General features: G+C 41.2%; 1 protein-coding gene across 3 annotated transcripts in view; it reads right to left on the bottom strand.

Moving 5' to 3' along the window:
- Positions 1-3,265: 3,265 nt before the first annotated feature.
- The window catches only part of rassf7a (Ras association domain family member 7a), a 46,542-nt gene continuing 37,592 nt past the window's right edge, over positions 3,266-12,215 (bottom strand). For all 3 annotated transcript variants that reach the window (XM_054776615.1, XM_054776616.1, XM_054776614.1), the window contains 4 exons: positions 10,697-11,613; positions 8,896-9,070; positions 8,379-8,486; positions 3,266-5,311 (listed from right to left, as the gene is read on the bottom strand). In XM_054776615.1, the coding sequence (XP_054632590.1) occupies positions 5,283-5,311; positions 8,379-8,486; positions 8,896-9,070; positions 10,697-11,613 (1,229 nt within the window). In that variant the 3' untranslated portion in view covers positions 3,266-5,282. The remainder of the gene's footprint in view (positions 5,312-8,378; positions 8,487-8,895; positions 9,071-10,696; positions 11,614-12,215) is intronic.

The raw sequence follows: 12,215 nt of genomic DNA, 5'->3' as shown, positions 1-12,215 counted from the left end.
TACTAATATAATAATTTTAAAAATGTACTGTTTTACAAACAACAGACACAAATGTAAAGCACGTTGTTATTTAAGTTTTCAAATGATATTTACTTGCATTCGTGAACAATTAAAATGTTGTTTTCTTATTTACATATGTGTGAAAAATGAGTATTTAGTTGTTTCAGTATGTTACTTGTCAAATAAATAGGAAATAACATGTTTAATTTTAAACAAATAGTTTTAAAAGATTTCTACGTTATTTATGTTTTCTCTGTTTTTGACAGGTGGTCTAATACAATTGTTAAGCACTGTAGCTTATAAAGAAAAAGTTTTCATTTCAGTCTCGATCCGGGTCAGCGTAGAACCATTGTGGAGATCGATTCAAATGTCGATGGTGTCAATATCAAGGGTAGTATCAATATCGTATCGATACTAGCGTGATGACGTCAATATCTTTTATTCCCCTTCTGTGTTTATTCTCAAAATATTAGTGTTTTTGTTGTGCTGTTCATACTGTTACATTGTTATATTGTCGTATGTATATGTCGGTATATTGTTTACAAACTCCGGGTTTAAATTATTGGACACTGGATAGATTTTGGGGCTTTTGCATAGTTATTTTGCACAATTGCCTTTATTTTATCAATTGTATCTAACAAAAGGAAATAAATATATATAAGTGAATAAATATATATTATTTTCTTGATGTTGTTCCAATGTCCTTTATTGGATTTGGACCACACTAATATTTGCAGTAAAGCCCACCCAAGCAAAGACGTGGTTGAGAAACCAGGACAGTGTTATCTCTGTCGCCATCTAGTGGAGATATACCAAATCAAATAATCTGTTACATAACGCAGCACAAATCCTGATTTACAGTATATGCCATGGGGTTATGTGTATCCTGGATGCCAATAATCCCCCAAGGCATCTATGACCAAAATCTGGCCAGAAGCAATGGTTCAAATAAAGGTCTCACCCGGCATGCTGTCAGCAAGAACACAAAGTTCTGTTGTGGGGGGTATAATGTAGAATTTATACAAATATGTTTTCTATAACAGTAAAAATGAATTAAATACCGCGTATAATACGCTTTCCTGTCCGTGTTAAATCGTATTTTTCAAGTGAAACCCGCATCAAAAATGGCGTCAGTATTTAATGAAGGGGTCTTCTTCCATGAGATCGTCATGCAGCATCCTTGTACGTGCACAGCCTCCCTCTGCTCATGGCAACATTGTACACAAGCGAGTCGGGTTAAACCACTTCCCACTGTAAGTGCAGGGGTGTCACTCTTTAAAAGAGGCTCAAATATACGTATTGCGCCAGGAATAGTGGCTACAAATTTATACGACGTTCATTTAAATACAAACACACTCGCATGAATTGATACTCATGATGAACAGTCGTCTTCATAGAAAAATGGTGAAAAAAGTAATGGTTTATTCCTAATGTAAGACGTGCGAAAATGAACGCGCCGCACCCCAGTTAGAACTCAAACATGAAACTAACTGCTAGTTGCATAAGGGCCACCCTACTGGAGATTCTATTTGTTGTTAATGTGCAATAGGCGGGGCGTAATTGGTTTACAGGCAAGATCATTGGCTAAGATTGGTGCCGGTTGGCTTTTGTATTTGCATAACCAGGCCAGGTTGTCGATGCACGGGAGTGGGCTGGGTGGAGAAGTAGTGCAAGTGAACTTCGGCGGTGTTGGATTTACTATAATCTGTAAATGCGCCCAAGTTTTTTTTTAATGCGCTGTGATTTTTTTTTATCAAAGAAAAATAACTAGTGTGTCTGGACATAGACTCGACATGTTCGTATAGAGGAAACGCGTTTCGTGGGTTAATATATTCCACATGAAAAACTTGGGACTGGTAAGTACAGAGCGCACCTTTCTCTATTCAAGACATGGCATTATTGAATTGACTAAATCCCACTTTTCGTGATATATATTTGTCTTTGAACTGCCTGCAGTTCTGAGAGGGTGCTGGAAATGTGTACAGTTAATTGAATTCAGTATAAATAATATATTGCTGCTGCATTACAGAACTGTTTACTTTGTATTCGGTTATTTCAACTACGGTATTTTATTGTCGTACTTTTTATTTTTTTTTACCTTTTGTGAGCAGATGACACCAAGTAGACTGCCAGGATCCTGTCTGCAGCGTGTGCAGTTTATTAATGGATGTGTAATTAATGATATTGTGTGTGTGTGTGTTATTGTTGCCACAACAGGGGTTAAGATCTAAAAGCAGGTAAGCCACTGACTAACGCACATTGTGCCCAATGCCAGTTCCACTGTGCGTGTGACAGCGGCTAACCTGGTTTTGGGAATACCTCTCATTGGAACAGACATTCAACAAGAACTCCCATGTCCCAGCATTGGTGACAGCCGTGGGGGTGTCCAGCCCCTCCCTTTTCACACTTACTGTACTGTACTTTATTTAGAGCCCACAGCATGTGAATTGGCTACTTTAGATCTGACCTCTGTAACCTGCTACTTATATTTCACTTTTTTATGAGCAGTTTTGTACCTGTGATATCCTGTAGATTAGCTGATCATCTTGGTACACATAGTTCTCCATGTAAGCGTGGTTTGTGTGCTTTGTGGCACAAGAAGGGGTATGGTGGACCCTCTGAAATCTGTGCAGGAAAGACGTCCCTTCTCAGCTTTTGAAGTGTATTTACATAGGATGCATGAGGTGGAAGGTCAAAGTGAATTCCCTCCACATCATGCCCTGTTTATAAAGTGGATTTGAGGTTTTTTTTGTGCAAAATAAAACATCTAATATGAAGCACTGTCGTCACGTTTGTTTCAGAATGGACATGCAAAAATGCATAGCACGGGTGTCCAAAGTGTGGCGTGGGGGTCATTTTTAGCCCGTGGCACTTTGTAGAAATAAAATTAATTAATTAATAATGAGATGTGTTATTAGATATTACACCAATTTGGTTTGCTGCCCTTTATCAAAAGCAAACATGTCGATATTTGGTTCGGATAGTTTAGCATAGTATGGCCTGGGGGCCACTGTATAAATAACATTTAAAAAATATCACGTTGCCCCACCCCCTTTTTATTTTTTAATAATTACCGACAATATGGCAGCTGGTGGAGGAGTATTTAAATGGCAATGCTTTGAGTGCATGTAATACTACGCTCTTCCACAAGTGGGAGTCAGAAATGCAGCAGGTCAGTCTTGAGTCTACAGTAGACCAGGAGCGGGCAACCTTTAGCGTCAGAGAGCCATTGAGCCTCCTCTTCCAGTAAAGACAAATTGTCTGGAGCCGCAATACATTACACAGCTTATAGACTTTTAATCTTTTTCAAAGTTTACCTGTTACAACAACATAATTGAGCTAACAGAAGTGCAGAGTGCATGTAAAGGCCGACTTTGAAATCATTTAAACACGTTTGTGTAAAATGAAAAGAAAACATAGTCAACTTTACATTAAAAAGGCCATCAGAGTTCACATATTTGCATATCTGTGTCCGCTCTATAGTGTTTACATCACTTGACTCATCACAGGCAATTCAATATGCTTCCACGGAAATAATGTCATCAGTTTGCCATGTTGTTGTTGTCGGTCATGTTCTTGCCTGTCTTTTGCAAGGAGGAGCATTTCTTTCATTTTCTGAATAATTAATAATAATTTCTTATTTATGTTTGGAATTTGGAGAACAGATGCTGGGATATTTTTTATGAATGATTTGTTGATTTAGTCCCCATCTGTGAATGGCTTCCTCCTTGCAGTCACAACGCTAGCAGCTGTAGTTCAGTTTGGAGCGTTCATCCACTCCTTGAAAGTATGTTTGCCCTGCTCAACCTTTTAGAAAACGCACATTTGCTCTGCTTCAGTGTTAAAAAAAGAAATCTCCGAAGCCAGAGGTTGCCGGCCGCTTGTCTAGACAACACAAGGATTTGGAAATTATGTAACCCCAGGCAAGTCAGACAGCTCAAGAGCTTCTCAGTATAATCCAATTGCACGTAAGTAATCATGATATCTAAACTGCCCATCTTGGGTTGGTTTTGTCCATTCTAAATTTAGACATGCTATTTAAAAAGTATACAGTGATTGTTGATGTTGGGGCCACGGGGGTCCAGGGGTCATCCAGAGGACAAATCTCTGTGAGACAGCCATCATGTTTACTCCCCAAGAGTAAAACATCAGGAAACGGGTGGCATGTGTCTCTGTGTGTTTCACACCAGGGTGACGTCTCTTATCACAAATAATCAGATGGTGAATTTCCATCCATGCATGTTCTATGCCGCTTATCCTCACCAGGCTTCATTCTTTTCTTTCTCATTAAAAATGGTAACGCGAACATTTTAAACACAGGAAGTGAACACACTTCCTGATTCTTCCTACTCCTTTTTGGACATGCTGAATTGAGCAATGTGTGATGTTCTGAAAGGGTTGCGTGCACCGTAGTCGCTCAAGATCGTCTTCACTTGAATGAGGTGATACATTGTGAAAGAGCTTCTGTGAATTGTAATTGTAATCTAACGCAACTAATATTTGTGTGTGGATCCGTTGAAAGGTGAAAATACAGGATTTTTTTTTTTTTTTTGCCAATGCACAAAAGTGTTGGTTGGTCCACGCCCCGATACTCCTTGCTAGCTGCGTCCTAAAAAGCCCAATGATGCAGCATGGCCTTCATGTCACATCTTGTCAATCTATTAGGTTCCCTCAGCTGGAACAGCAGCAGATGTGATGCCAAGATGTTTGCCACATTTCCCTCTGCATGCACGGACGCATTTTTCAATCAGCCACCTGCAAATGCTTCCCGTCCCCCCCCCCAAAAAAGAAGAAATAATCGCAACGCATCATCAGAGCCATTCTGCCACAAGTAGCAGAAGGGAGTGTGAATAATTCAAAAAGTATAATATATTCATAATAGATTTCACAAGGAAGAGTCATTCTTGGAACGCTGTGGTGATTATTTGCTGCTGGAGGTGGAGGATATCAAGATTTAACTGTAAGCTAGAAGGAAAGAATAAGTACAGATATTGAAATACAAAAACAGCACAAATAAGTCTCTAAACACGTGGACTTTTTTATTATACAGTATTTAAATACGTTGTAATAATCGGTCTAGGTAAAAGTTTCCTAAATTCTTTTACATTTCACACAGATCATTTGTCGTGTTTACAGTAGCAAAACTCTGTAAATATATTTGTCTTATGTATATACAGTATATATAAGAGTACTAATAGGGTTAAGGGTAACAAGGATTAAACAGGTGGTGATAATACAACAAGTGAACAAGTTTGCGCTCTGCCCTTGTGGTCCATGTTTTATCACCATGACGACTCTCGGGATGCCAGGACTGCAAGACACAAACAAAAAAACAAGTAGGGATGATGATCCCTTTGTTTAGAAATACCGTTTTAGCACCCTTCAGGAGCAACCTGGCTCATCAGGATTACTACACCATGAAGCAACGACAACAGAACACAAGGTCACATTTTCATTCAATCGGCAGAGAAGAGTGTGGGGGGAAAACCCCACAAAGTCTGGAGAGGACACCACAAAACACAAACGTCATCGTGAGCCGTCACCACCAAATGAAACGCTACTGCAATCATACTGGCTTGGGGAGGTAAGACGCTCTGCTGTGAACGTCTTGTTCACTTCACATTTGCTATGAAGTCGCATCCTAAATGTACAGTACACTGAGGCAGAGTGCAGGTTCTAACAGGTCAAAGGTTAAATTGTGTGACGACAGCAAAGAATCAGGCACATCTGCAACCTCCAAAAAAACCAAGTGGCACCAATTTTTTTTAAAGTAGATCTATTGAGTGGCAAAGGGGTCAAGTTTTCACACAAGAAGAGGATAGGAAGGTGCAAAACATGTTGCAGAACCCTCTGAAAGCCTCTTACTCTTTGGAAGTCGAGGGTCACCAAAGTACAAGGCATTGTGGAGGTATACCCCATTGTACATGAACAGTATACACACAGTACATCAACGTAATCGCATATTTCATAGGAAGAAAAAACACTGCACAAGTGCTGTCAGCGAGACACATACCGGGAAAGGCCGCCGTCAGGAAATGACGATATTGACATGGTGTTTGAAGGGGGGGCGTGCAGTTGATCCCAAAATTACTCACACGCTGGGTTAAACTTCACGTTTTAGGGAATTTGTTTGTGGAATGTACGACGAAGTATTACAGCTGCATTTTTTTTTTCAAGCATAAAGTCGTAAGCTTACGTGAATAAAGTAGTCAGTTTCCAAGAACAAAAGTGGTACGTTTCCGAGAAAAGAGTCGTAATGTTACGAGAATACAGTTGTAAATTCCCGAGAAAAAAAGTCGGAATGTTACGAGAATAAAGTCGTAAATTTACAAGAATAAAATCGTAACTTTATGAGAAAAAACTCGGCCCTCAATGTTACAGGCATTGCTCGAGACAGCTACGAAAAGTGGGACTTATGTGACCTTTGACCTTGGGCATGTGGAGAGGGCGGGGTAAGGAAGGCGGAAAGGAGAAGGGCCAGATGCTAGTCTGTAAGTGCTCAACTGCTCTGTTTTGCGGCCACGTTATAAATAAAAGCTTGCCTGAAGCAAGGGGAAAGTTCCCTTCCTTCCTGAAGAGCTATGCTCTAGTTTCCCTCTTTTTTTCTCGTAAATTTACAAGAATAAAGTCGTACATTTCCGACCTCAATCTCATGAATTTATGACTTTTTTCTTGTAAATTTACAGCTTCTTTCTTGTAAAATTACGACTTTATTTTCATGCATTTACAACTTTTTTACTTTATTCTCGTAAATTTACGACTTTTTTCTCGAAATCTCAGATGTTTTTTTTTCCAATGTGGCCCTAATATGCCGTCATACAAATGACACAAGAAACTGGAAAGTATTCATTGTGTTTTCATACATTAAAGGTCGTGGGTCAGCTGGAGCCTACTCCAGACTTGGGTCACCAGTAAATCACAGGGATCATTGTGTTCCAATTCTAGCATGACCTCCAGCAGTTTAATCAGATAGAAATGTAGAATATTGGATGTATTAAAAAAAAAAAAAAGTTTGAATCATTTTGCATATGGAGCCTTTTTGTCATAAAGTTAAAAAACAAAACAAAATGAAAACCTCCTCCACTTTCTTGTGTTATTACAGTTAAAAGACTGGCCATTTACCAAACAAAAATTCACTTGAACTCAAAATTGGGCCAGGGTATGAATTACCCAGAGCAGTGGTGTCCAAAGTGCAGCCTGGGGGCCATTTGTGACCAACAGCTCTATTTTTTGGTTTGTTTTTTAAATTGGACCGCATCACATTCTCAAAATACAATTACAAAAAAAAATAGCAGCAAAAAATTGGGGGAGGGGGGGGCAAAAAGGGGTAATGTAAGGAGAAAAGGTTGAAATGTTGACACTGATACAGGCGCTCCTCTGTTTACGTGCTCCAATTAATCAATGAAAAATGTAATTTTGGACCATTAAGACAAGGCTCGCTTGAGAACTAGTTCCAGCGGAAGAATACACTATGTGCGGCTTACACGCAGCTACACTACTCTCAACACTGGACTGGTGGACCATCGTTAAGGATAGAGATGGTAATGTAAAGTTTCACTTAACGCTGCAAGGATAACAGGGAGGTGGTCGATCAATGATGTCCTTATTGCAAAAACAAAATAGACTCCCGCTAAACCACGCAGCCGTCCTCGCCGTGCCCGTCACGTTCACATAAATGTCGCATTTATGTCCTTCACGTGTTCTGTGTACAGTGTGAGTGACTGAAGTGTTAATGTAGGTACGAGTTACGACGACTAAAATTCAACTTACAACACGTCATAGGAACGAAACCTGTTCGGAACCTGAGGACCACCTGTAACAAACTATGACATGCAGGCTGTGTCTTTTTTTCTTTAAATATATATAACTTATTAGCATATTGGATTGGTTTTAGCTTTTATTTAAAAAAAAGAAAAGAAAAATCGCAAAATGGCCCCCCAATCCCTTGGTGTTGTACGCAGACTTCAATGCAACAAGTTTGGACACCCCTGACTCAGACGCACCAAGTCATACAACAGAAATTCCAGAAGTAAAAAGGCAGACCCAGGGATTGAATAACAAAATATAGGTTAGGCCAGTGGAAGAAGGGGTGCGGGATTACATTAGACAGAAAGTGTGTACACAAAATAAAAAAAAGGTTAGAGGCAGGGAATCAGAGAGGTTTGTTACGAAAGGCAGCACACCAAGAGAGCAATGGAGAAGTTGCAGGGACCTCCACCTTACAGATGCTTCCACAACCCAACACCAAAAACAGCAGCTTCAAACCCAAAACAACCCGGGATGGAGAAAAGTATGGGGGCAGCAGTCCCGGGAACCAAGGGGGGAGAGAAGCAGAGCAGGATGGACGTGGGAGGCGGCAGGGTCTCACACATACACACCCTCAGGGTTGAGACTGGACACCAGGGGGTTCTGCAGGTTGCGTGGATGTCCTAAGAACTGTTTGGCAGTGGGGCGAGGCGGTGAGTTGGCTGAAGTTGTACCGCTACCTGAGGCAGAGACACAATAAGAATAAAATCATTTTATTTATTCATGAATTCATCTAATTTATTACTGAAGTGTTTAAATTCTATTCACCTAGGATGTCAAAAAATTCTGTAAAAATAAAAAGGCATAAAATTTCTATGTTTTTTTTTTTAAGTACCGGTTCGGTTTAGCTGTTTAAGTACAGGAACCATTTCAAAAGTACCTATTTGGTACCGGATGAAAAGAGGCAACAAAAAAGTAAAATAAATAATAAACATTCATTCATTTATTCATTCATTTTCTATGCCGCTTGTCCACAATGCCCTCCTCATCATTCCATTTTTCAGTATGCATCCCTCTGCAGAAATAGTCTGGACACAAATCATGCTTTCCAGAAAAACAGTGTTCGATCTTGCTGTTTAGCACCCTTACTTCCATTCCTGTATCCATCCTGCAGAAGATGTGCCAGTTCTAACTGCTCAAGTTGCTCTTGGAGCTCCGTGCGCGAGTGACTGTGTGCGGGCAGGACGCCGGCTTGCTGGATGAACTGCTGGAGGTTACACTGCCTCAGCTCCTTGTTCAACTCCTCCAAGTCCTCGTGTTTGGCCTGAGATGGAAGGGGCATATACATAAGAGAGGACAACACAGAACACATAAGCACATAAAGTGGTGTATCAAAAATGTGGTCAAGTACTTCGGAAAGCCGAATCTTAAAGGACTTATGAGAATTATACTCATTTTGGTTGCAGGTGAAGCATTACTGATGCAATCTTCCACCACAAGAGGTCAGCATAGTGTGCAAGTCTTAACTACAGGGGCTGCAGGCTCTTCCAGTCAGGCATCTGCAGTGAATAGTTGCAAGACTACCATCTTTACTTACTATACTGTCTGACCTTAGGCCAAGTTGCCAGACAGTTAGATAGATCTCATTCTCAATTATCCCGTGGGGGAAATGATCCAGTTATTGAAAATGTACGGTTGAGAGATCAATTCAGTGATTCATTGTCTTTAATTAGTGTGTGTAGAGGGGAAAACAGCAGGCTCCCAGCCCTCTGCTGCATGTGTGTGCGTGTGTGTGTGTGTGTGTGTGCGTGTGCGTGATTGGACTGAGACAGCCTGCTGCAGTTCACACCTGCAGGTCTGCCTCCATTAACCTAATGACAGGAAGGCTGAGCTCAACACACACAATAAGCAACCAATCAGATGACACAGACTTCCATATTGTGTGTACGATAAGCGTTAATACCCCAAATATGCATATTTCCTGACCCGACTAAATGGTAAATGTATGATTACTAACACTTGAATGACTCAAGTGTATGTATTGCAAAGAGAAGCCTACTATTTTGTTCTGTGTGGGCTATGTACTGTATATAATTACACTGATGAGTATGACAAAGCGCCAGTCCCAGAACATCAATCAGAGTCCTCCAAGGGGATGACTTGCTCACACACAAATGAGCTCATAATTATTCTTTAATCAGTTTTGCAACTAGTTACTACTGGAGCTCCACGGAACAGGACACAATCGTTGTCATCAAATCACCTGACGGAAAGTTTGCCGTGTGCCTTACTTCCTCCAAGTAGAACATTCCAAAATGACTAAACGTAAATACGTCATCTCAGTGACATAGATACCAGAGTCTCTGGTTACACGTGGATTATGAGAAAACTTTAAAACTGGGTTAGGCTTTTATTGATGTAGCCGCACCTGTGACAACATGACTAAAACAAGCAACAAGCTCCAATTAGATGAGGCTGAGTCCATCCAATAAAACCAAGCTTTTGTGCTATTAAACAATTGTCTTTAATCTCAAATCTATACAGTACAAAAATGGTTAGATATGGTCATGTGTAATAGAATCACCACGAGTAATGTATTCATAACTTGCATACAAAAATGATACTTGCCAAACTGGTTCAGCAAGACTCTACAAATGTTCCTCTAAGGACATTTTTCATCAGTCATTTGAGGTTCATGTGAGTATACACCATTGTAATGGCTTGAATATTGTTAGTCCAAACGTGTACGTTCATATTTTAATTTTACCCAGTAATACTTTGTATTTGGTAAATGTCTCTGCGCTGATGTGTCTGCTGCAGTGTACAGGGAGGAGAGGGATTTTTTGGACAGTCTAGGTAGAAGAGGGTCTACTTTACAGTGACAAATGAAAACTCCTTAGGCTATATGGGTTTACAGCCCCTTTTCCAGAACTATGGCCTCTCTCCTTACCTGCAGCAGAGACTCTGCCTTCCCCAGAGCCTTATCAGTCTCAGTTAGTTGCTCCTCTAACTCTGTCCCGTGCATCTCTTGGCTCTGGAGCTCTGCTTTCACAGCATCAAGTGATTCCTCCGGCCCTTTGCTTTTGGCTTCCAACTGACTTTCCTGCTGGATCTCTTGCTCCAGCTGAGCAGAGCGCACGGAGAATTCATGAAGACGCCTTCCGCAGTCGTCTAGCTTTGCATGGAGCTCCCCCAGCTTTCTCCTCATTCCTCGCTCCCTCTCTGTCTCTGCTTGAAGCTCCTCCTCCCAGTACTGCTCGTGGGCGAGCTCTGCCTGGTTCCTCCGCATTGTTTGCTCCAGAGTGTCCAACTCCTCTTGGAAGCGGGCATCAGACACGGGTGAAGGACACGGAGATGAGCAGTGGCGCTCCCAAGTGTTAGACTCCCTTTCTAGATTTTCTAGCTGTTCTTCAATGGCCCTTAGTCTCTCCTGCTGCTGAAGAACCTTCCTGAAGACCTCCTCTTTGGATGGGCCTATTGGTGGTGAGGGAGATGGAGCATGATGGGATGTAGGGATGGGAGAAGATGAAGGCGAGGCTCTTTGCTCTGGGGAGTCCCGAGGAGACCTCTGAAAAGGTTTGGCTCTGGGAGAAGTTGATGGCCCCAGGTTGAATGTGAGAGATTTCTTGGGCTGGTTGCGTTTTGAAAGGTCCTGCTCAGGATACTTGGGCAGAGGGAGAGGGCTTAGTTTGTCTTGTTTTGAGCCAGGCCCATCACTGCTGCTCGGGCCAGTGCGACGCAGGAAGAACTGGACCTCACTCCCATGCTGGCCTAGCTTGGCCAGAGACTCAAGGGGTCTTTCTGTGGCAAGCAACTGTCTCTCCGTGTCCCGAAGACGTTGGATCAGAACATAGCGACCGGTCTGACCTGGGAACAGAGAGAAAAGATATGTATATATATGTATACTGTATATATGCACACACTGGCAAACTGTACAAGCAAATGAACTAGTTAGCCATAATATGCCATAACAGTAAAAAGAAGTGTGACGCTTATTATTTCATAAATTAAAAACATGTAGTTCATTTACATTCAAAAAGACCTTTTTTTCTTCTACAAATCCCTCTATGTGAGGAATATTAAGTGAACAAATGACATCAGATGCATTATGATAGGTCCTGATACCTCTAAATATCTGCCGCTGAGAACAGGAATAAGACTCTCCCAACATGTAAAGATGTTCAAATAAACTGAAGTTTCCACAAGGACCTTGAAATTAGGACAAACCCTCCCTAACGGCTCAGTAGGCAGCTCACTCATGGAAGGAAGAGAGTGCTAAATCTGGTCTTATGTTGTTCAATGCTGCTGCTCGAATAAAGCCAGAGGATACATCAGCAGGCTCAAATCCGAAATGACCTCATGACAATTCTACAGAGCTCTTCACTCATCCTAAAGCTGCAAATTTGGGATGAAACATTGTGACTCGCTCCTTGGTTTACATCAATTTCTATAGCAAACCATGTTTAGAA

The sequence above is a fragment of the Dunckerocampus dactyliophorus genome, chromosome 5 (assembly GCF_027744805.1).
Source record: "Dunckerocampus dactyliophorus isolate RoL2022-P2 chromosome 5, RoL_Ddac_1.1, whole genome shotgun sequence".
In the NCBI taxonomy this organism is placed as follows: Eukaryota; Metazoa; Chordata; class Actinopteri; order Syngnathiformes; family Syngnathidae; genus Dunckerocampus; species Dunckerocampus dactyliophorus.
The sequence above is the reverse complement of the archived record's forward strand: the minus strand, read 5'-3'. Positions and strand labels throughout refer to the sequence as shown.